The 25,098-nt window shown below is 41.2% G+C and overlaps 2 protein-coding genes across 2 annotated transcripts in view; one reads left to right on the forward strand and one right to left on the reverse strand.

Annotated features, from left to right (window-relative positions):
* The window catches only part of Gabrg3 (gamma-aminobutyric acid type A receptor subunit gamma3), a 611,436-nt gene that overhangs the window by 166,399 nt on the left and 419,939 nt on the right, over positions 1–25,098 (reverse strand). The gene's annotated exons all lie outside the window — the stretch shown is intronic.
* LOC118585982 (proteasome subunit beta type-3-like) lies at positions 16,726–25,069 on the forward strand. The gene is made up of 2 exons (XM_036191033.1): positions 16,726–16,971; positions 24,380–25,069. The coding sequence occupies exons 1-2, from the start codon at positions 16,726–16,728 to the stop codon at positions 25,052–25,054; spliced, it is 921 nt and encodes a 306-aa protein (XP_036046926.1). The 3' UTR covers positions 25,055–25,069.

A 25,098-nucleotide genomic window follows, 5' to 3' on the forward strand; every position in this document is an offset into this window, starting at 1 on the left:
TGCCACCACTGCCAGCTGAAGTCATTTCTTAAGTGAGAATTAGGGAAGGAAGAGCCCTAGGAATTCAGACTGTGCCTATCTGGAGTAAAGTTGCTCTCAGAAAATGAAAATGGTATACCACATCCTTATGCTGCCATTTCCTCTGAGACCAAAGCTGCCCACCCTGGAGGGAAGCTCACTAAGTCACAAAACGTTTACGGGGATGATGGTCTCAGGGGAGGTGAAGCATCCCACCTGAAGGAAAACTCCTGAGGCTCTGAGAGTAAACAACTGAAAACAAATTCAGGAAGTCCCTGCAAAGGATCATATTCACTACCCCCATTCCCAAGCATATATAAGCAAAAAGGACTGCTGAGAGACACTTTCAAACAAGTAGAGCTGACTAGAAAAGACTCAAACAGGCCGGGCCACCTGGAAGAAGCAAAGAACAGCCAAGTCACCTGGAAGAAACAGACCATCCAATGTGCCTGGAAGAAGTAGAGATCAGTCAAGCTGCCCGGAAGAGGCTCAGATCCACTGAACCTCCTGGAAAGGACAATCTCCAACCTGTTACATACCTAAGGGTTGTGCCGTGCATGCCATGTTCTAGCTTTTGTGAGACATCACCCATGCTGGGTTGGGACTTTTGGTGATGTAGCTCTTTGAGTCATGTCTGCTCCTGTAAGTAACCCCATTAAAGGCACTAGTTGATCAAATTGAACTTTGGTTTGTCATGGGCTCCCTATCTGGGATGGGTAGACATCTGTTCAACTCTCACCAGTGTGTCACACAGCATGCACCACTTTGGAAAATGCTCTTTCTGCTTCTATGAAGTTGCTGACAGATGATCTAGAAAACCATTGGACATCAAATTAAAGTTCTTTGTGCATTTCCTTATCAGAAAGTGTTGCTGTGCCCTGGAAGCACTGATCAAGGGTTTTAAAGACAGTGTGACTGTAAATGTCTCAGGAGCTGTCCCAATAGGGAAATGAAAACACGTCTTTCAGAATGCAGCATCATCAGAGTCTGTGTCCTGAGACCACTAATGAGAACAAGCACCTCTGAAGTGGTGACATAATATCAACACAAGATCATGATTCCCCGAGACAGTAAATACTGGGGGAACATTTGTGAACAAACAAACAAAAGAATTGAAGGGAGGGAGTTGAATTCAAGAGTCACACACATCTTGCAAGAACTCTACTCTGTGTTTAGCTTTTTTAAATTTAAAAGTGATAGAACTTGAAATATATATGTAATAAGATGAGAGGTGAGAAAATCTAAACTGTTGCTATTTGATATTTTTCTTAAAACGGAAAGACCTGTGCCAGCCAGACAGCTTAGCAGGGAAGGTGCTTGCTGCTAAACCGGATGACCTGAGAACAACTGGCAGGTTGTCCTCTGACCTCTGCCCATGTAGTAAATAGATGCAGACCTGAGAAAGTTGCAAATGCCATTTGAAAAACAGTTCTGAAATCACAATCGTACACAGATTTTTTTTCCAGTGAACACTGCCTTTATCACATTACATGATTTTGACCATTCTTGAATTTTATGTGATTAGACACATCAGTATGCAGTTTCTGTGTCTAGCTTTGTAATATTACATGATTTCTGTGGCACCTCTGGTGTGTATTTATTGATACTCTACTCTTTGTTTCTGAAGAACCAAAGCACCCCCATTTTAAGCAAGTCCCTTACCCCAGCTTGAAACAGGCCTGAGTTTCAAAATTCTCAGAGCTGCTGACATAGGTCAAAGGACAAAGTCAGGATGTTTGAAGAGCCATCTGGTAGTAACTGGTTAACCATAGAATGCCCCAATGCCAGAGATAGCATGTCTCAGCTCTGGAGATGGGCTGTAAAAGTTCTGACAGAGCAAACAGACAAACTAAAATAAGATAACACAGAGGCCTGGGAAGATTGAGCCAATTAGAATTGTATCTGTTCTTATTCCCCTACAACCTAGAGGAACTCATGATTTTGCCTTTATAAATCTAGCATCACAAAGAAAGAGCAACTTCTCCCTGCCTTGCTGAGACGAGCACTTGGGGATGAGTACTTGGGGACAAGTTCCCTGCCAGCTTGTACTGTGCACCTGAAAATAAACCTTGCTGTTGCATTCTGGACATCCTTGGTCTTTGGTGGTCTTTCTGGGGGATAATCTGGGCATAACATTTTCCTGCAAGTGGTGTTTACTGTACAAGGGCACTGCAGTGTATCTGTCCACTGTTCTGCTGGAGGACATTAAGAGCTTTGAAAGCCAAGATGCTGTGAATATTCTTGAACGTTCTTCACGGAAAGTTGCACTAATTTTCTTGAACATGTGTGTTAGAAATGGGATGGCTGAATACAGGGTAGGAGAATATTTACATGCAGGAAATGCACATAGTGCATTTTCAATTATTCTATGTTCTTATTCCAGGCAGGTTGTGGAGGCCACTATAGATTCCCTCGGTAAGTGCTATTTTTGGAGTAGTGATGGTGGAATCCCTCCACAACAGAATGTCCCAGCTGCAGAAAACCAGAAGTCCCACTGAGACTGTCTTGCTGTCATTTCTCAACTGTTGGCTGCCACATCCATTTCTCAGGGAGAACTGTTTGTTGATATAGTTAGTCTGCTTTGCCCAAGCAGGCAGTTCCAAAGCAAAGGGATCATGAATTCCTCAAGCCTGTCTTATACTGCATTCAGCCTTCACAGCTATATCAACTTCCTTACACTCAAGTCCCCATCCACTCCTGTAAGAGACTTGACCAGCTCCTTCCCCTTTCACACAGGAAAATTGCTGTACCTTGCTGTTATGCCACTAAAGATCTGTCTCCTCTGTTGAGGCCCGATGCCAGTCTCTTTCCTGCCTTTTGTCCCTTTATTCTGAGCTGCTAAATCTGACCTTCCAGCAATCATTGTAAATGGATGGAATACAATGACAGATGAATACAGATGAGTAAATTAGTGGCAGCTCTCATTTGAGTTGGAAATGGCAGTTTTCACTTGGAATCTGAACAACAAACACCCATATCCCCAAGTTTAGGAACAAGGCCCCTATCCTGCTGCTGCTCAGCCTGTGTTTGCTCCATCCTCAACTAAGACTACATGGAGGCAGGAGAAGACATTAACAGTTCTTTTATTTTCTCTGAAGTTCTTTACGTCCAAGCTCCTTTCAGAATATCCCACATCTCTGTAAATAAAAACATGAGGCCTTAGGGTTTCTATGCTCCATATATTAAATGCACCCCAGCAAACGCACTGAGGGAAAGTACAAATGTTAGTCCCTTTAGAAACTTGCACCAAACACTTAAAATACACAACCATAGATGCTTTCATGGAATAACTACCCAGTTCCAGGAAGACAGTGGGGGAAGGCAACAATATCACTTCATTTTTAAAGCTTTCTCTGGGTAAACTGGACTTTTATTTCCTCAGATTCATTTAATTAGATGTGAAATGAATCCCAGATAAATGACAATGGCTAACTGGACAGGTGATGTCTGGTGGCTCTGGGCTCTAATACAAGGAGCCATGGTGTTTATCTTTTTTGGCTGTGAGCATGGTGTCTCATCCTTACTTCTGACCTCTAATTGAGATCCCTGTAAGCCAAAAAAATCACAGAAAGAGTTCTCAAATACACCAGTGTAACACTCAAGGGACATTACTGGGTTCTGTTTCTTGATTGCATCCACTCACTGCATGGGGTTTTCACTGTGATCAGATCTGACCTGAGAGAATGTCTCCTACATCAAAGTACAAAAATTGAATGTTGCCTCAGTACTGTTGTTACACCTTGCAATGTAGCACATTCTCTCTCATTCCAACTTGAACTACTCAGAGCCTTATGAGACAAAGTTCTCATCCAATAAAATAAAAGGAAGTAAGTCTAGTTGTGCCCCTACATGTGTATCCTAGGGGGTTTATGCAATTGTCACAGTGAATGCAAACTCTTTAAGACACGCATTATTCAGCAGAGTCAGTTTTCTTACCAAATAAGCACTGAATTGTCATAGAGTACTCCATAAATGTTGACAATTGAAATGATTATTCAAAATAAAATATAAAAACCTTCTTAACACTCCGCTTAATAAATGTAATAATACAAGGTACAATAGCCAAATGTTTTCTAAGATATTCACAGTATAGTTGGTTCTTCTCAGTTGTTTTCATTCATATAAAGCCCTCTTCACTCATTGTAACTATTTAAGTATCAAGTGTCTAGAACATGGAAGAAAGAACCAGAAGCTTGATCTGACTTGAAAAACAGCAAGCCATGCTACCCTCATCTGTCTCCATCTCTTTCGTGGAAAAGCTGCTAGCATTGTGGGAACAAGAATATATGCCTAATGGTTATCATGATGCACTGCAGATGATAATTGCTTATCTAAGACAGAATTGGGAATTTTTAATTTTAGAATATGTTCAAATATATATATATATGTATATATATGTATATATATATATATATGAGATATAGAAATGAAATGCAAATCTAAACATAAAATTCACTTAGGCTTCATACATCTTGTGCACATTTCTTGATGATAATTTTCTACAATGTAAGCGCTTAATGCAGTTGCATTCCAATTATAACTCATCAGAGAAGGTCAAATGTGGAATTTTCCACTTGTGACATCTGATCAGGATTCAAAAGCTTCTGAAAGATTTTGAAGCATGTCAGATTTCTGACTTTGGAATTAAGAATGTTCCACTTACAATATGGAGATTTGTGCTAGGCATGTATAGTTTAAATATGTCTCTGACTTTAATAAAATGACTGAGGATGGAGGTGCCCAGTCACTATTAAATACATGCATCTCTTCCAAACACCACTTTTTGCCTGAATCACAGAGCTTTAAAATGATACACACAAGGATCTTCCTCATTGCACAGGCTCATGTTCACTTACAGCTCTCACTTATGCAACTTTTTGATTAGCGCACATCGCATAGCAAAGAAACACCTGTGCCAGCCTCACTCTTCAGTCGTGGGTTAATGATCATCCCACTGTCCCATGTCTCACTCAGCTGTAAACAATTTGTTCTAGCTAGCTTTAATTGTCAAATTGATACAACCTAGAGTCATCTGAGAGGAAAGCATTGATTAAGGAATTGTGTAGATCAGATTTGCTTAAAGGTGTCTTGAGGGCCATTCTCTTGATTAACCATTGATAAAGAAGGGCTTGTTCCACTGTGGGCAGCATCATCCCCAGGTAGGATGGTCTTTCTTCTGTAGGCAGAGATTCTGGTTTGCATAAGAAAGCTATCGAAGTGTGGGTCAGTTAGTGAGCCAGAGAGGAAACAAGAAAACATTGTTATCCATAGTTTCTGCCTCCAGTGTCCTGCCTTAACTTCCTTCAGTGATGAATTATGACCTGGAAGTAGAAACCAGATAAAGCCTTTCAGCTCCAACCTGGTTTTGGTTATAATGTTTTATCAAAGTAGCAAAAGTCAAATTAGAACATAGCTATATGTATTATACTGACTACTTGCCTTCAGATCAAGAGTAAAACAAACAAACCCTTTACTTTCCCTTGAACCTCAATTTGAAAAGCCAGTATGTCTTTGGGAGACCTCCAGGAAGTATGGGAAGATAAGGATAAGGACATTAGGGATTGATAAGGGTCCTGACTTCTTTTTTTCCCTTTGATAATATATACTTTAATTATATGAAACTCTTTTTGGTTGCTCAAATACAGATTGTGATATTTGTTTTATTTATTTATTCACTTATTCTTCATATACTACATCCCAACCACAGTTCACCCTCTCTCTTCTTACCACCCCCCAACCATCACCTCCCCTCTCCCTCAGATCCATTCCACCTGTTTTCCTTCAGAAAAGATCAGATCTCCCAGAGATGTCAACCAAACACAGCATAACAAATTACAATAAGACTAGGCACCAACCCTCATATCAAGGCTGGATGAGGAACCCCCATAGGAGGAAAAGAGTCCCAAGAACAAATGAGTCAGAGACAGCCCTTGCTCTCACTGTGAGGAGCCCCACAACAATAGCAAGCTGGATCCTGACTTCTTCAGAGATGGGTGCATCCAAGGAGAATCAGGTAAAGTCAAGTTACCTAGAGTAGAAGCTGCTGGAAACTTGAATGGCAGGTAAATTTGTCAAAGTGCTAAGGGCTGTTCATGGATTATAATAAGAACATCCAAGAATTACAAGTTCCTTCAGAAGGTGTATCAGAAATGTGATTGGAACGCAAGGAAAAGTTTAACTGAGACATAAAGAAATCAGACTCATATGGACTCATAGAAAGTGCTAAATTAAAAGTAAAAATGTCGGTAAATAGTAAGCACATGAGAAGTGTCAACAAGAATTCTGGAGAAGATGGATCTACAAAGACCAAATGACTGGTTTGAAATACAGTGGTGTGGAAAGACTGGAATGTTGCAGGTCCACAGGCTAACTACTGTATTCAGGCTAGTGTCAGTCTCTTGAATAGCCAGCTTTTCCTTGCCTACTTCTATGTCAGAACTAACATCCTGTGACTAAGGGATCAAAAGCTCTTGGAAATCTATGAACGCAGCAGACCCCTAGTTTCCACCACCCCAGAAACTAAAAATGTCATGAGAAGCATCTGAGGCTTACAGAAAAATCTTCACATCTTGCTGTAACCACCTCTCAAATGTGCCTCCTAATATATTTTCAGTTTAGTGTGATTTATGACTTTCTACACCCTGTAGAACTATAAAACACCATGAAGCTGCTTCCACATTGGAACATGGAATTTGGAGTAATATAAATCTATATTCCTGGGCCATGGCCACTCAAAATGGCTCAAAAATATAAACTATCTCTTATTCTCTTTAAGGTGAGAGCTGTGTTTTGTTTTTGAATCTACAGAAAAAAAATTGATCAAGAAGAAAACAATCATATGTAACTGTAGTAATCCAAGTGTATCATCAATCATTTTTATAGTGAATGGTCTAAGTAAAAAAAGGGAACTGGATTTTTTTTTTCTTTGTGGCACTAGAGATCAAACTCAAGGCCATTGAATACCAGGAAAATGCTGTATTGCAGAACTATACCCCAAATCTCCTCCTTAAAATTTTTTTGCTTTGAAAGGGAGTCCTATTGTGTAGCTCAGAGTAGTCTCAACCTTGGGACCTTCCTGCCTCTCCAGTTTTAGTAGCTCACAGTAGAATTTTTTTGAAGTTATGATCATATGCTGACCATAAAAAGTCCACTTTTAGTCTGGGGAGCTGGTTCAGTAAATAAAGTGCCTATCCTGTGAGCCTGGAGAGCAGAGTTTGGGTTTCTAGCATAGATGCTCATGATTGCAGCAAATCTGGGACCACATAGTTTAAAGCAGTTCGTGCTTGCCTCTCTGTATTTTACAAAGTCCAAGCAGTTCTGTGGACACTGAGATCTACCTCTGTTGGATGCTTTGCTATGCTCTGTCAAAAAACCTTTGACTTTCTAGAAATGGTGAGGAACTCTCTTCTGCCAGACCCTTAATTATCTGTAAGGATTTATTTACTATCGCCTTCTTCTCAAGCATACAAGGTTGAGATAGGTGACTCCACTTGACTGTCACCAGCAGAGATGAGTAAGGGCAGGAGGACAGAAAGCACAGAAACTTGCCCAGAGTCACCAAAGTTTACTGGAATCAGCATGACAATCCCAAGGGAGGGGCCTCCTATTCTCCACATACCACAACTCTCTTTCAGGATACTATGAGTTTACTGTATGAATGGAGAGGACCACACTGTTACATAACATTCATGTCAGATATAGGAAAGGGCTGGAGATGTGCTTAGTTGGGAAAGCCTTTGCTGTGGTAGCTTAAAGACTCGAGTTTTGATCTCCAGCACCCATATAAAAAGCAGGGTGTGGTAGCAGGCTCCTGTAATCCCAGACACAGGTGAATTCCTGAGGCTCAGTATACAGCCAACCTAGCCAAATCAGCAAGAACCAACAATGTTCAGTGAGAGAGAGCTTGTCTCAAAAATAATGTGAAGAATAAACAAGGTATTTCACATTGACTTCTGATTTCCACATGCAAGTTCACACCCTACCCTACCCCACCCCACCCTACCCTGCCATACACACATAGTGTGCATGTATGCAGGTGAACATATATGAATGGAGAGCAGATGAGAGAGAGAGAGAGAGAGAGAGAGAGAGAGAGAGAGAGAGAGAGAGAGAGAAGAAGAAGAAGAAGAAGAAGAAGAAGAAGAAGAAGAAGAAGAAGAAGAAGAAGAGGAAGAAGAGGGGGAAGAAGAAAAAGGGGAAGGAGAAAGAGGAGGAGGAGAAAGAAAATTCTCAGTAAGATCTTGTCAACCATTTCAAGAAAGGAGAATAACTCTAAAATCTCAGCTTTCGGTTTGTCCTCTCCTTCAGGTTCTTAACATGTATTTTACAGATTACTAGATGCTCAGTTTATACTATATTTCTGGTGAAAACAAATTTAAACTTTACAAACCAGCTAATGTTAACAATAAAGAATAGCAGTTCTTTCATCCAGTTTCCCATGGCATAACATATCAAAGGGGCAAAGTCAATGTGAGGTGCTGTGAATCTCTGTTCTTTGGGGGATTTATTGTTCAGTGTTGTTCCTGTCTGATTTTACCACGACGGGCCTGATATGTTTAAGTTCTAAAAATAAAATAGCAAACACCCTACGTGGTGTATCCAGGGAAATTTACAGCATTAACATTGACATTTATGTCTGTGAATATTATTTAACAGATTCCTGGCACACAAAAACAGCCTAAGAGGCTAGATAGTCTTCCTTATTCTGTAGTAATTATTTGCCAATTTCCTCAACTTCCTGGCAATTTTTATGCCCTAGAGGCAGTTTTATGATTCCATCTTTGTATTGTTTTTAAATTCAGTCCTAATGGAAGATATGTCACATTTCTCAATAATTTTTTTATATGTTTGTTAAAGTGAAAGATGGAAACCCAGTCCTCAGTTGTTAAGCAATTTGTGCCACATTTGATTTGTTTGTTGTCCTATGTGCCTAGCTTGTCTGGGTACATTTGTTGAGTTATGACTACAGATGCTGCTGCTTAGATGTATGCTCACCAGCCAGATTTTCATTATGGGATGGGCCAAAGCCAGAGGGAATTCCTTTAAAAGGTTAGGCAACTGTTGTGTGATTAAATGGAGGTAGTGGGGAGTAGTGAGACTATACTCTACACAGATAGTAATGACAATTGTTTATCAAAATAACCCACTTAGATAAAACTCGTGGCACAGGTACAAATCTCCACCATGTGGGCTCTACTCCACAAAGATTGCATCTCTTCTTGGTGGCACTGGAACATTTATAAAAAGAAAGTAGGACTGCAGGTTTAAATAATTAAATAACTAAATAATCACACAAATCTTACATTTGGTCGGGTGATGATCCAACATGCCTTTAATTCCAGCACTTAGGATGCAGAGGCAGGCAGATTTCTGTGAGTTCCAGGCCAGCCTGGTCTACAGAGCCAGTTCAAGAACAGCTAGGGCTGTTACACAGAGAAATCTTGTCTCGAAAAATCAAAACCTAAACAAACAAACAAAACCTCTCACATTTGTTAAGATGTACGTTCTCCACAATAGTTCATGGAAAATAGTTCAGCTTTTGGGCTATGAGAACAGGAAGGCCGAGCAGTGGTGGCACATGCCTGTAATCCCAGCACTCGGGAGGCAGAGGCAGGTGGATCTCTGTGAGTTTGAGGCCAGCCTGGTCTACAGAGATAGTCTAGGATAGGCTCCAAAGCTACAGAGAAACCCTGTCTGGAAAAAAAAACCAAAACCAAGAGAGAGAATAGAGAGAGAGAGAGAGAGAGAGAGAGAGAGAGAGAGAGAGAGAACAGGAAGACATGATCACCTCCTTGGGGTTCTATGCTTGTCTGGGGTGTGAGTGCGAATTTGCTGATGGCCTGCGTGTTACTGTTCACGGAGCTGGCATTGGTAGGCAGTCAGTAGAACCTGTGAAAGGTGCACTCGGTGAGAAGGAGTAATGTCACTGAGGACACTCCCTCAAAGGGGATGTTGGGACGCCAGCCCATTTCTCCCCCTTTTGATTTCTAGTGACTGTGCTGTGAGCAGATTCCTCTGCCGGGTGCTTGAAAGCATGATTCCCTACCTCCCCCCAGACACAAACACAGCAAGACCAACTAAGAGTCAGAAAAAGCTTTTTCTCTTGTGGAAAGAATTGATCTCAGGTGTTTTTTCCTAGACTGCACAAGTTGGCTAATGTATCTTTCTTCCCATTTTCTGTCTTTCTGTCTTCTGCTGTCTCTCAATTCTCACTTACTATAGCCTTTCATGTTTTCTGAATTATAAACTTCTGCTCTTATGAGGAAAAGTGCTACATTCTATCTTGAGTCTCCCTCCTTCCTTAAAATAGCAGTAAAAACTCCTTAAAAGAAAACTTCTCTTGAAGAGAATGGAATCTCCGGCTTGGGTGGAAAGCCAATATTCCAGAGGGCCGGGTTTAATCACCTGGCCACGGTAGCACTCCTAGGGTAGCTGTCTTTTCCTAGAGCCTTGCTCAACGGCTAGGTGGAGTAATTATTGTATTAATGAGACACTGTATTTTTAATTTCCCCAATCCCCACGCCCAGCACAGTAACAAATAGGGCCACCACTATGCAGATTTGCAAGTCTATCCACTTTTCTAAATTATTCAGAAGAACATAGCATCTCCCTCTCTTCTATCTATTGTCTAAGCAGGTTTTCCATGCTACTTTGGGCTTCCTTACTCTTTCCTTAAAGCTCCGTTCCTCCCTGCCATGCCGCTGCTTGTCTACAATGTGTCTGACCTCCATGCTGGCATAAAAGGCATGGCTATTCTTCATTCTCTCCTCTCTTAGCCGCTGGGCAGTTGCTGAGATTTATGGCTTGATTGCCCTGGGAGTTTTTCTTTTAAACTCTAATAATTTTGTCCTTGAGCTTCTTGCATTTGAATCCATTTCTTAAGTTCTTTTATTGATGAAACTAAAATCCCCAAGAGGGGATTCTGATTTCCCTGAAATCACTGTCTCTCATATTCCGTTTTTATTTCCCATGCTTGGCTCTCTTTCATTGCTTGCTTCTGCTTTCTTTTGCTGTGTCTTTTGCTGTAATTAATAAATACGAATTAATTGACCCAGGTCATACCACAATGTTGCCTAACTGCTATTCTACTAGTAAGTCTGAATATCTGGAAGTTTAGAATTCTTGCTTTTAATTTACTAGACATCTGCTTCCTTCTTTTTTTAGACCCTACTGCTTCCTTGAAAGAGTCTCTCGAGTCTTCCTGAGAGTTTGCTGTGAGATTGTGTCTCCTAGTAATGTCAGAAGCTACAATCATAAAGTCTCACCAAGATGGCTGCCTAAAGCGGAGCTAAACAAGGATGACACCAACAGGCATGCTGCTGTGGATGACGGAAAGACCATGAGGCTTCCACCCAACACGAGCCACAGGCAAATAAGGAATGCTGAGAGTGGGAGAAATAGTCTTCTCCAGGAATGTGTACACCAATTGGATATTCAATATCAAATGGTCAGCCCCGAAAAAAATACAGAGAACGAACATTAAACATACCAAGTATAGGTTGTTTTTAGCTATTTAGGAATACATATATGTATATGCATGTACATATATCTATGTAAAAACAATTAATGAAAAAGGAAGTCATGAATTTCAAAGGAACTCATGGCTGAATAAAAAAAAAATACTCCACTGTGTATATACATACCACGTCTGTTGAAGAGTGGTTGGCCGTTTGCATATCTTAGTTATTAGGAGTAGTGCCACAGTAAGCATGGCAGTTGTGTCTCTGATGTTGATTTCATTTCCTTTGAGTATTACTCGGAACATGACAGATAGTTCATATAATAGTTTTACTTTTAATGTTTTGAGGAATCTCTTACATGTCCTCAGTTACCATCTCTCAGTTTACCAGGTAGAAGGAGAAGTTACCTCACCCCTTTGCTCAGAACTGAACCCAGGATCTCACACTCACATTGGCTGGGTAAAGGCTGTGGGTCCTTGCATTTCTACCAATGGTGAATGAGAGTGCCTGACCATAGACTCAGAAAGATAGATTTTGAGAGCCATTTGCTGCCTCTAGAATTAACAAATTAACCCTGGGAGGGAAGGTCCTTTCAATGTCACCAAGATTCAAGGTATCAAACTATCACAATATAGGATATGCTTAATATATGTCTATTCTATTGTTCTATTGCTATGAAGAGACATCATGACCAAGGAAACTCATAAAAGAAATCATTTAATTGGAGCTTGCTTACAGTTTCAGAGGTTTAATCCATTGTCATCATGGCAGGGAGCATGGAGGCATTCAGGCCAACACCTTGATCTGCAGGCAGCAGGAAGAGAAAGCCACTGGGCCTGATTTGGGCTTTTGAAACCTCAAAACCCACTCCAGTGACACACTTCCTAATCCTTCTCAAGCAGAGCTACTTGTTAAAGACTAAGACTTCAAATATATGAGCCTATAGGGGCCATTCTTATTCAACCACCAGAATGTATCATGGGGAGGATATTGGGAGGCTAGTAGAAATACTATGTATGTTTTTAAATGGTGTTTACACAGATGTAACCAATGTCAAATATATTAGATTAGGTCTATAAAATCAGGGATATTTTACCACTGCCATTTATACTTCAGGCAAAATATTTAATACAGTCAAAAGAACAGTGAGGAGAAGCAGCTGGACATAATAATGTAATAATTAAAACAGGTTCTGTGTCAGAGTTCTGAAGATGAGATGCCATGTGTAGACAGTTTCAAATACAGTTGTATGCCACATATAGTGAGAATTTAAAGCATCAGAGCTGTGTCAATTACTTGTGTCATTAACAATATTTCTCCACTTTTATGTATATTATGTATATTTGTATTGAGGATCCAAAGTATAGAGTACTATTGAATAATTCCATGGGGCCAAAAATTAGGACATCTTTTCATTCTCTATTCTCTGAGTAGTTACATCTCATCTAAAATGTGAATAAAATTATTAAGTTCACCATCCTGGTTCTCAAGCACTTGCGTGTGAAAAAAATCACTTGTGTTTCCTTAGTGTTTTCTGTTTGAGTTAGCTTTAACTGTTAACTTGGCACATCCCACAATCATCTGTGAAATGAGTCTCATTGAGGGATTTCCCAGATCACACTGGCTTGTGGGCATGTCTGTAGGTGATTGTTTAGATTGTCACTTGATTGTGCCAAGCCCTCTGTGGGTGTCCACATTCCTTGGTCAACCTGGGCTGTATAAGAAAGCTAGCTAGGAGAAGACAATGAGAGCCGAACAGCAAGCAGTGTTCTTTTAGCAATGTTTCCTTCAGTTTTCTGCTTGAGTTCCTTCCTGGACTTCTCTCAGTGATGGGCAGTAACCTGACAGGTGATACAAACCCTTTCTTCCTCTAAGTTTCTCTGGGACAGAGTATGATATCACAGAAACATAAAGGAAACTGGGACCACTTCAAATACTCCTACTAAAATGCCCTTGATCACTTTTCCCTGAAAGTGAATGGGTTTTGTGAGAACAAAACACCATCCTCACTTCTCAATTCTTCGGCTTCTAGGATATTTGAATGCTCTCTATATAGGAGATATAGAATGCTAACTTCTATATACTTGCTGAGTGAAACCGTTCTGGTGATTTCTGTGACTGGACAGATTGGACTTCAGGTCTCAAACTTTATTTTGTTTTTGTTTTAGAGAGAAATTTATTTTAGATCCATTGGATAAGGGCTTACAAAGAAGAGAGAGCAGAATTCTTGTACAGTAGGAGAGATCCCAGGAATAAGGTACATTAACTCTGGGGACTTTTTTTATTTCTTTTTTCTTTATTAAGAAATTTTTTATTCATTTTATATACCAACCACAGATCCCCCTCCCATCACTCCTCCCACTCCCCTCCAGCCTTTCCCCACAACCCCTTCCCCTTCCCCTCCTCCAAAATGGTAAGGCCTTCCATGGGGAGTCAGCAAAGCCTATACATTCAGTTGAGGCAGGTCCGAATCCCTCCCCCCTGCATCAAGGCTGTGCAAGGTGTCCCAACACAGGTAATGGGCTCCAAAAAACCAGCTCATGCACCAGGGATAGATCCTAATCCCATTGCCAGGGCCCCCTTGAGCAAGTCTCAAACTTTATACATACAAGTTGAATGACCCTTTTCTAGAATGCTTGGTACTAGAAATATTTTGGGTTTAGGACTTTTTCAGATCTTCGACTATTTTCATATGCAAAATGAGAAATTTTAGGGATGAGACCCAAGGCTAGACACAAAATTCACACACACACACACACACACACACACACACTTCTCTGTTATAATACACAATATGAATAACTGCTTATAGTTTTAGAGAGTTAATCTACAACCATCATGGCAAGAAGCAAAAAGGCTTAGTGCTAGAGAGATTTATACCCTGATCCACAGGCAGCAAACACACACACACACACACACACACACACACAGAGAGAGAGAGAGAGAGAGAGAGAGAGAGAGAGAGAGAGAGAGAGAGAGACTTAGCCAGGTGTGAGCTTTTGAAACCTCAGAGCCCACACCCAGTGACATACTTCCTCCAATAAGACTTCAACAAGGCCACATATCCTCATCCCTCCCTAAAATTTCCACTAAGTGGGGACAAAGCACTCAAATATATGAGCCTATAGGCCATTCTCATTCAAACCAACACAGATACTAATAGGATAAAGTCTAATTGCAGAGCTGACTAGAAAACAAGCAAAAGTCAGAACTGTTCTGAGCAATTAAGTAAGGGATCACTCAGATAGGGAAACAGGAATAAATTAATTTCCTATTATGTAGGACTGTAGGCTGTGCCAAGTTCTGCAGGGCTGCGCTGATGAATATGCAGAGTCTTGAAGGATGGTCCTTGGAAATGGATAGACAAGGAAGATAGTCTTTATACATTCATGATGGGTAAGTAGCATCACAAAGCTACAGCTATTCTCAGATGCATAAAATGGCCACTTGGCTAAGAAGGCTCTTTCAGAAGTAGGGGGGACACTAGAAAGTGCAGTCAAGTGACCGCAGAGATGAGCCTTGCATCGGCACTGTCATGCACTTCTCCTCAGTCTCCTTGGCTGCTCTTTCGTGTTTCCTTAGCAACCCTTAATGCAGGAAGGTTCTCCCTGTCACCTTTGGACCATTCCTCCCCTCCCTCTCCTCATTTGCACCTGAGGTAGTTCCAGCCCATTCATGGTTTAATTACATCTCTGTACTGGTAAGTTCTGAATGGACATTCGAGCATTTGCATTGAAGTTAGAATACACCCACATTCAATATTTGCAGGTGATCAAACTTTAGAAAAGTGGTTCTCAACCTTCCTAATGCTGTGACCCTTTAATACAGTTCCTGATGTTGTGGTGACCCCCAACCATGAAATTATTTTCATTGCTACTTCATAACTGTGATTTTGCTACTGTTTTGAATTGTAATGTAAATATCTGATATGTAGGATTTCTGATACTTGACCCCAAGGTTGAGAACCTCTGCTCTAGACCATGCCAAACTTAATGTTTGTCCACAGAGCTCTCAATTGCCTACCATAAACAACTCCCACAGTGCTCCTTGTTCTGTAAGTTAATAGCTTGCTCCTTCTTCTCTCTGCTCTGTTACCTGTTCCTGGTTCCTATATGCTGACCTGTACTCAGAATCTACACACCTCATCTTTTCTGACACACCAGCTCAAATCACCATCATCTTTTGTTTTTCACTGTCTCCCTCTATGGGCCTTGTTCTGATGTTTTCCACACACAACTTTCAACAAACAATCTTTGAAGGCACATACTAAGTCTTTGTCCTCTGCTGAAAACACTGCCTCCAGGTGACATCAGGCTGGTTGTTATTCTAGGGTGTCCTATTACAGGGCATTTGCACTTGCCTGCCACTCTTTAGAGAAGACCCTTATCATTTGTCACTGTTGCTCTTAGAACAGCCCTGACTTATGTCTCTATCTCTTCTCTGTTTCCTGCTCCCCCCCCCCACACACACACATACGTGTTCTCTATCTGGTATATTGTGTATTGTAAGAGAACACAGCAAGGATATGTGAAGAAGTCAAACACATTTGTCAATTTTGTTGACTGAGTTACTTCCAATGACTGATAGTTAACAGCCATTAAGTGCCTGTTGCAATATGGAGTTTGGAGGCTTAAAGATCATTCTGGTTGTTGTTTAAACTTTTAGGAAGTATTATGATGCAATCCTAGATTGTCAGAGAAAGTATAAACTATCCACAATAGTTACATTCACACATCACATAACTAGGTTGCAAACCACAAACTGTTCTCAAGTCTCTTAATGGATATGGAAAGACAGGAAGGAAGACAGGTCTAAATGAATACAAAGTTCAAAGCTACCACTCCTCCATGTGATCCACACAGAGTCTGAACCCTAAGAATACTTTCTCACTTTCATCATCTCTTATGTCTGCTCAGACTCACCGTTGAGAAGGAAAAAGCAGATTATAAGGTATATTCTTACATATATTTTAGGAAGATATAGATTGAGACTTATAGTTACTATGCTGGTAAATAAGGAGCCTGGAAGCCTTTAGTCCCCCTCACAGTAGGGAAGTTGAAAAACCAAAAATTCCTTAGATTCTCCAGGAAATCAAAGCCAAACAGCAAGCTATTGCTTTCGGAACTGAGAAGACAGACAGGAGCTGTAGAGAACCACAGTTTACTGGAGAAGTACCTCAGACACAGAAATCTTGGCTTGAGCCAGCAACAGGGTAAGAAGATGGATAAAATAAGGGGCAGGTGGCGGGATGCTCAGGACACACAGACTGAAAATACTACACTGCTCATCTGCTAATGGGTCTGATGGGTACAGTAGACCTGTGCAAAAGTGGACACACAAAAGTGCAGATAGAAGAGTTAAAGATGATGAGAAGCTCACCATTGAGCCTGAAGAAATGGCAGCAGACACTTCCAAAACAGAAATGCAGAAGAGGAGGAGGAGGAGAGAAGTGTACGGGACAGAAGATTCAAGAAGAATGGAGTGCGTGAAAACGGTATGACAGACACATAAGGATGATGGGATAAGAAAGGCAGAGGGAGAGAACTATCAGAAACAGTAACACATGAAGTCTTCCCGGAACTAAGTCCACACAGAAACCAGGGGTCAAGAAACCTTGAGGATACTGAGGAGGATGAATATGAAAAAAATCCACATCTATGCATAGTATATGTGAACTACATGAAGATCAAACATGAGAGTGCAATCTTGAAAGGAGTCAGAAGAAAGAAAATCCACATTAAATGTGGGGGAAAGAAAGGTAAGAACTGCCTTGGACACCAACGGAGCCACTGGTTGAAAAAAAATTCAGCTACCCATCCAGAATTCGGTATCTGACAGAATTCCTTCCAAAGTGAGGGAGAAATCTTTTCTCAGGAAAGCAAAAGTTAAAGGATATGTTTAATGAACAGAACTGCCTTATAAGAAATGTTCAAAAAAACTATTCAGAAAACACAAAAACGATCCAGGTTGGACTCAAAACTCAACCAGATGAATAAAAGCAGCAAAGAAAGCACAAGAGAAGGGAAGAGAGATATTTGATTTTTCTTATTCTCGATCTAGCACATAGCTATTTATTCAAAATAATAATAAGAATGTTTTGATGATTATAGCTTATGAATAAATGAAACAAATTGATGGAGGAAAAGGAAGAAAGCTCAGGATACTTTTTTTTATTAAGAAATTTTTTTCATTCATTTTACACACCAATCTTCCCTCCTTACACACCCTCTTCCCTCTTCCTGTCCCCCAGCCTCTCCCCCAACCCACCCCCACTCCCCCTCCACAAGAAGATAAGGCCTCCCATGGGAAGGCACATCCAGTAGGCAAGTCCAAGCTCTTCCCCCTGCTTCAAGGCTGCATAAGGTGTCCCATCATAGGCAGTGGGCTCCAAAAAGCCTGCTCATGCACCAGGGATGGATTCTGATCCTACTGCCAGGGGGCCTCGCAAGCAGATCAAGCTACACAACTGTCTTGCCATGCAGAGGGCCTAGTCCAGTCCCATGCAGGCTCCACAGCCATTGATCCAACTTTCATGAGTTCCCACTATTTGGTTTGGTTGTCCCTGCATGTTTCCCCATCATGACCCTGATGCACTTGCTCATAGAATCCCTCTTCTCTCTCTCTTTTTGACTGGACTCCTAGAGTTCTGTCTGGTGTTTGGCTGTGGATCTCTGCATCTGCTTCTATCAGTCACTGGAGAAAAGTTCTGTGATGACAGTTAGGGGATTCACTGGTCTGATCTCTGGGGCAAGCCAGTTCAGTTCAGGCACCCTGTCCACTATTTCTAGTAGTCTAAGCTGGGGTCATCCCTGGGGATTCCTGGCAACTTCCCTAGCACTGGGTTTCTCTCTCTCCCCATGATATCTTCCTCCATCATGTTATATCTCTCATTGGAAAGCTAAGGATTCTTAGAAGGGACTCCTGTGACTTGTGAGGTGTTACGGTATTAGTTGAAAGTGGACTCAGGTAAGTGAAAATTGCACCCTTTGGAAAGGAAAGTTTCCTGCATAGGCTGAGAGAAGAAATGTGGGACCCTTAAAAAATGCTCAGAACCAGAGAAAGCAGAAAGGACTGGAAACACAAGAAAAAGACAGCATGGAGTAGGAAGGGTATATATATAGCTCCTGCTCAGAATCAGATGTCTTCAGAGGGGTCTGTGGGAGCAGCTTCCAGTGGAAAACACACATTTTCACACATTAGCATACTACACACACCATACTCCCACACATTCACACTCCAACCCGCACATTCACACATTAACACACATGAAATGCACATCCTCAGACTCACACACCACACACACCCACACATTCACACCCACACGTTTACACATTAACACATACGAGACACATCCACACATTCACATCGGCCACATTTACACACTCTACACATAAAACATACATCCATTCATTCACATGTACATCATCCACATTCACACACTGGGCACATATGTGCACAGGGGTACAGAACAAAATACCACCTCTCAGAGGACACACGGAACCACAGAACAGGTTGCTCTCTGTGCTGAAGGCCTTTAGGGTAGATACACTTCATACTGCTCACTTTTCTTTTCATGCCATCAGCTCCTTTCGAGCGTATTCATATTTAACAGGGGTATGTACACAACAAGTCAGGGAAATTTGCATGATCCAATGTCAGTTTCCTACTAAGATGAAACCCCCTTAATAAGTGATTCCTACCATGGATTAATATTTTTCTCATTATGATTTAATTCAATATTTTGGTTATTATTCAAATACCTTTAATCCCAGCACTCGGGAGGCAGAGGCAGGTGGATCTCTGTAAATTTGAGGCCAGCCTGGGCTACCAAGTGAGTTCCAGGAAAAAGGCACAAAGGTACACAGAGAAACCCTGTCTTGAAAAACAAAAAACAAAACAAAAGTATATAACATATTAGGTAATTCACTTACTTGCAAAACTATGGTATTTTAATAATCCTTTCCTAACTCTGTTGTAGTAAAAATGCCTGTGCCTATGTTGTTCATCCTGAATCCACAAACCCATTTCTGAGCCCAAAGCCATGCTTTGCATGCTAGATTAGTACTTTACCAAGGAACTAAAGCCTCAACAATAGCTGGTCACTTTTGACAAGTGTCCAAATACTCTTAATCTAGCAGCCAGAGAAAGCAGCCAGCATCCCGACATGCCACATTTGGGCTTCATGCTGCTCCTAGGTGAATGATAAGTAGAAATTAAAAATGAAAGGAAAGGATCATGACCACTCCTAGATATAGTGGAGGAGAAGGGTTATTATAGCTATATGCGAGAGCATAGCCAGAGGCAGGGGCATCTGGGAGAGTTCAGATGGACATGTGCTGTGGGATCGTCTTTCTGTACACTGTGAATATGTGTTGCTACCATTGGTTAATAAAGAAGCTGTTATGGCCTATGGCAAGGCAGAATAGAGCCAGGCTGGGAATCTAAGCAGAGAGACAAGGAGAAGAAAGACAGGGTCCAAGGAGACTCTGAGTGCTGTGTCCGGGGGGGGGGGCAGGTGGGGATGAGGAGGCAATGTTATGGAACATAGGTAATGCCATGAAGCCATGTGGCAAAACAGGTTAATAGAAATGGGTTGAATTAAGTTGTAAAAGCTAGTAAATTATAATCCTGAGCCATAGGCCAAACAGTTTGTAATTAATATAAGACTCTGTGTGTTTATTTGGGACTGAATGGTTGTGGGACCAGGTGGGACAGAAACTTCCATCTATAGACATGTCTAGACTGAGCTGTGCCCAGAGAGGAGAGAGGGGAAGAGAAGGGAAAGGAGAGAGAGGGGAGCCAGGTGAAGCAGCCAAGAGGCCCAAAGCTACAAAGAGAGGGTAAACTGAAATGGTTAGATTATATAGGGAAGAGCCACTGGCAGAAAGGCAGCCCAGCCCCTGGGCTGCAGAAGTTTAGGATGGGGGCAGGGTATGCTAGCAAGGAGGGTCCTGTAACAGGTAAGGACTGAGGGAGGCAGGGAGAGCCTGAAAGTTTTGCTATGTTAAATAGGCACCTCAGCCATTTGTACTGGGTTTGAAACCTAACACTAGAGAGGACTGAGGAGGTGACAGCTCTTTTAAAATTGTTGTTATTTACTGTGTCCCAGGCTACTTCATTTAAGAACAAACTGATACCTGATGGCTCCTGATCAACTGCACAAGATGACAGATTTATATGGGGAAAGAATAGTAAAAAAGAGGATTTTTAAATGGTAGCAGAAAGACATCCAGCCATTCTACTATCTCCTGATTATGGCCTTGCCCATATGCTAATGCTAATGACATGGTTTCTGATAGAACAGTTCTAATGAATGGAGCATTCAGAGGTCACCTTCCAAATACATAAATAACTACTCATACTCAGACTACAGAGTACTTCTGGAAAAACCCACAGAAATATACAGACAATGTGGTCATGACCACTTCTAGGTATGATTGTGGAGAAGGTTTTTATTGTAGATATGAGGGAGAATTCAACCAGAGGTCCTGGAAAAGTTCAGACTAGACATGCATAGCAGAATAGACTGGGCTATGAGAAGGGGATGGGGAATGAGGAGCAAGAGAGGAAGAGAAGAGAGAAGGAGACAAAAGATGACCAAAAGAGCAAAGAGAACCAAGAGAGAAGCCAGGAGAGTATATAGCCAAGATGGCTGAGTTATATAGTGTTATTGGTATTTTGGCTCTTTTTTGGGGGGCCTACCACCCAGCTCCCAAATAAATTCACACATGGAGTCTTATTATTACTTATGAATGCCTAGCCCTCTAGCCCTACCTTGGCTTAGTTTCTAGCCAGCTTTTTTTTTTTTTTTAACTTACGTTATCCTGTCTTCCTTTTGCTTCTGGGCTTTTCTGTTCTCTTCTGTACATCTTACTCTTACTCTGTGGCTTGCTCCATAGCTGGGTGTTTGGCCCCTGATGTCCTCCTCCTTCTCTGGCTCCTAGATCCTTTCCTCCTTTATCTCTTTTCTTCTCCTATATATACTCTGCCTGCCAGCCCTGCCTATCTCTCTCTCATTTTTGCTATTGGCCATTCAGTTCTTTATTAGATCATCAGGTGTTTTAGACAGGCACAATATCACAGGTTCACAGAGTGAAACAAATGCACCGTAAACAAAAGTAACACACCTTAAAATAATATTCTACAACCACGTAAAAGAGAAGCTAGGGGCAATGAAGTGAAACTCAATGGTAGGAAAGATTCAGGGTTAGGGGCGGGTGTAGAAGTGCTGAGAGGAACCAGGACTCTGTAACAGGTACTTGAGAAGCTGGGAGAACCTGATGGCCAGAGGCCAGCATCTGCTTTGATGTCTTCATGGGCACCTCAGTTAGCCATTTGTCTTGGGTTTACTCAGAACCTAAAGGCAACCAAGTGCATGAGTGAAACATTTGTTTATGAGCAGCAGGAACCAATTGGAAATTAGTTGAGTTCAATGTAGCAGATTCTGTCTTTTCCCCTGGCTAGAAATGAGGATGTGAGGCACTCTCCCGATGCTCCCACTTAGTCCCAGGCACCAAGGAGATGATCAATGTTCTATAGATTAGTCTGTGGCTAAGCTATAGTGCTAAACTAGTCATAGTCATTGCACTTTAACTAGCTGTTTTTTCATACTGGGTTGAGTTTACCAGGAACCCACTGTAAGTAAAGGTGCATCTCTGTTTTTCACAGAGAATTACAAGATCTCTCAGGCTGAAATACTGATGGGGAAAAATAAAATGTATGAATGAAATGTGAAGAGTAGAGGAGGTTTGAGCATGCCCCCTGAAATATGACAATACTACAACGACAGCAGATAGCAGATATTCCTATTGCAGAGACTACTCAGTTCACGATAGAGTTTAAGGAAAAAAAATCTGGAGAAATCTGCGGCTGGAGCAGGTAGGGAAATTAAGTGGGGAGTGGATTCTGTCTTCTTGACGAGCTCATCATGAACTGAATGTAAGGCATGCACATCTTCATCACAAATATTTAGCAACAGAAAACTGTGTGGATTTGTTCATTTATTTGTTTGGGTAATCCTTAGAGTAATCATGAATCAAAACCAAATCACATGTCTGCAATTGAAAAAGCCCTAATATATTTGGAATCACTGAATTGTATGAATTATGACCTACCATATTTTCAGTTACAATAAGCCCCACAGTAGGCAGTACCCAGATGATTCACTCCATGTCCCAGCAGCCACAGTAAGGGACTTGTTGACATGTCTGCTCTTGTCCAGTAAGGACTAAAATAGTTTCTGCCTGATGAAAAGAGCTACCATCCCAAGATGGTAACTGATTTCTAAGCAGGGCTTTGCTAGTTTTGTGTGTGACACAACAATCTCAGCTGAAACCTATGTTCATGGCAATTTCCACAAATATGCACCCTCTAAAATGCTCCTTTAACAAGTATTGGTATTTTATTGATTTCCTAATTAATTAATGAGTTAATTAAAATATTTGATTTTTTGTACTTATGAATAATTTTCTAATTAATTAATGAGTTAAGATATTTGATTTTTTAGTACTTATGAATCATTTTGTATTTTTTAAATGCTTTGTCACATGTACTTTTTCAACACAGATTTCAATTTCTTTAGAAGGTAGAAACTCTGAGACAGTTTAAACAACATTTCTAGTCAAGACTTGGCCCCCAAGCTTCCTAATTCCTGTCTGGGATCTCTCTGTGGTAATTTGTCCTTTGTCTTCTGCATCCCACCTGACGTTTGTGTTCTTTTTCTTTCGCACTTTAAGGGAGGCAGAGATTGACACCTGTTGATGTGATGCCATCTTGCTGGAGGTTGCAGCCAAGAGTCATCTGCAGGCAAAGCTCCTCTAAGGAGGAAAGTCACAGTTCAGGGGATACCAACCCTTGAGACAAGGACTCTGTTGTTTTACTGTTGCTTGTGACAGGCTAGCTGGCCTATGAGCCTCTGAAGGTTCTCCTGCCTCAGCTTCCTATCTCGCTATAGGACTTCTGGGATTGCAGGCTTGCCTCCTCTCCTGTCTGGATTTTCCTGGATTCTGGTAATTCAAACTTAGATCTTATGTGTGAGCACCAGCGATTCACCCGCTGAACCATCTCTGTGCTGATATCAGTCTCAATAGAGCACAATTGAAATTGGGAGACTTGTAATTTACTAATTCTCCATGTAGATTGATTGGGAGAAAAAGAATATTCTAGATCTTCTGTGTTTTTAAATAGCAGTCTTAATGAACAGAATTGTAATGTGTACCATAGTAACTTTTAAGCACACCTCATTTCATCTTTACTATTTTAATCGATGTAGAGCATGGCAAGTATATTTTATTGAATTAATAAAAATCTAAAACACTACAAAATCATATTCAAGTATTAATGCAAAGATTTTAGCTGTTCATAGGATATGTATGAGTGTTGTTTTCTTTTAGGAAGACATAATAGCTGAGCTAATATTACATTAGTAATGGAGTTTAGCTGAGCTAATATTATGTGAGTGATGGAGTTCGAGATCATGTTTTCAATTCTTTATTTTTTCCATTGAGCAACAGCCACACTTAATTCACAAAAGGGGGCTCCTTAGGGCCTTGCTTGATGGCTTACAATTTACTTTCAATTTTTGAGTTTATTTTAACTGATCACCAGAACCTAAAATTGTCCATACTAATATACTTGTGCATATAATGTCTAATGTTTAAATTTGGTTGGGCATATCTTTCTCTTCAAGCACTCATGATTTCTTTATGGCAAAAACATTAAAAGTCCTTTCTTCTGCTTTTCAGAGTATTACCATAGATTTTCATGATCTGTACCTGAAAATATATTACTGCTTCCTTGCTGTAATTCACTACCTGTTGATTAACTTTTCCCCACTGCTTTCTTCTTCCATTCCCAGTTCCTGGTCAACTTCTGTAGGGCCATCTTTTAAGATATAGTTTTAGACAGAAAGCCAGAGCCGGTTTGCAGGAATTGCAGAGACGATTGGAGTCCTACTAGAGTGTAATCATGTCTATTCCTATAATGGAGGGGCTGTCATGGCCATGAAGGGGAAGAACTGTGTGGCCATCGCTGTGGACAGGCATTTCGGAATCCAGGCCCAGATGGTGACCACGGACTTTCAGAAGATCTTTCCCTTGGGTGACAGGCTCTTAGGCCTGGCTGGGCTGGCTACTGTCGTCCAGACAGTTGCCCAGAGCCTCAAATTCCGGCTGAACCTGTATGAGCTAAAGGAAGGTCGACAGATCAAGCCTTACACCCTCATGAGCATGGTGGCCAACCTCTTGTATGGGAAATGGTTTAGTCCCTACAACACAGAGCCTATCATTGCTGATTTGGACCTGAAGACCTTTAAGTCCTTCATTTGCTCTCTAGACCTCATTGGCTGCCCCATGGTGATTGATGACTTTGTAGTTAGAGGTACCTGCTCCGAACAGATGTATGGGATGTGCGAGTCTCTCTGGGAGCCCAACATGGATCCAGAATACCTGTTTGAAACCATTTCCCAAGCCATGCTGAATGCTGTGGACCAGTATGCCATGTCCGGCATGGGTGTCATTATTCACATCATTGAAAAAGACAAGATCTCCACCAGGACACTGAAGGCTCGGATGGACTGACCCCATGCTCTGGTCCCAGCTTTCTTTTGTCATTTTTTTAAAAA

The sequence above is a fragment of the Onychomys torridus genome, chromosome 1 (genome assembly GCF_903995425.1).
Source record: "Onychomys torridus chromosome 1, mOncTor1.1, whole genome shotgun sequence".
NCBI classification, from domain to species: domain Eukaryota; kingdom Metazoa; phylum Chordata; class Mammalia; order Rodentia; family Cricetidae; genus Onychomys; species Onychomys torridus.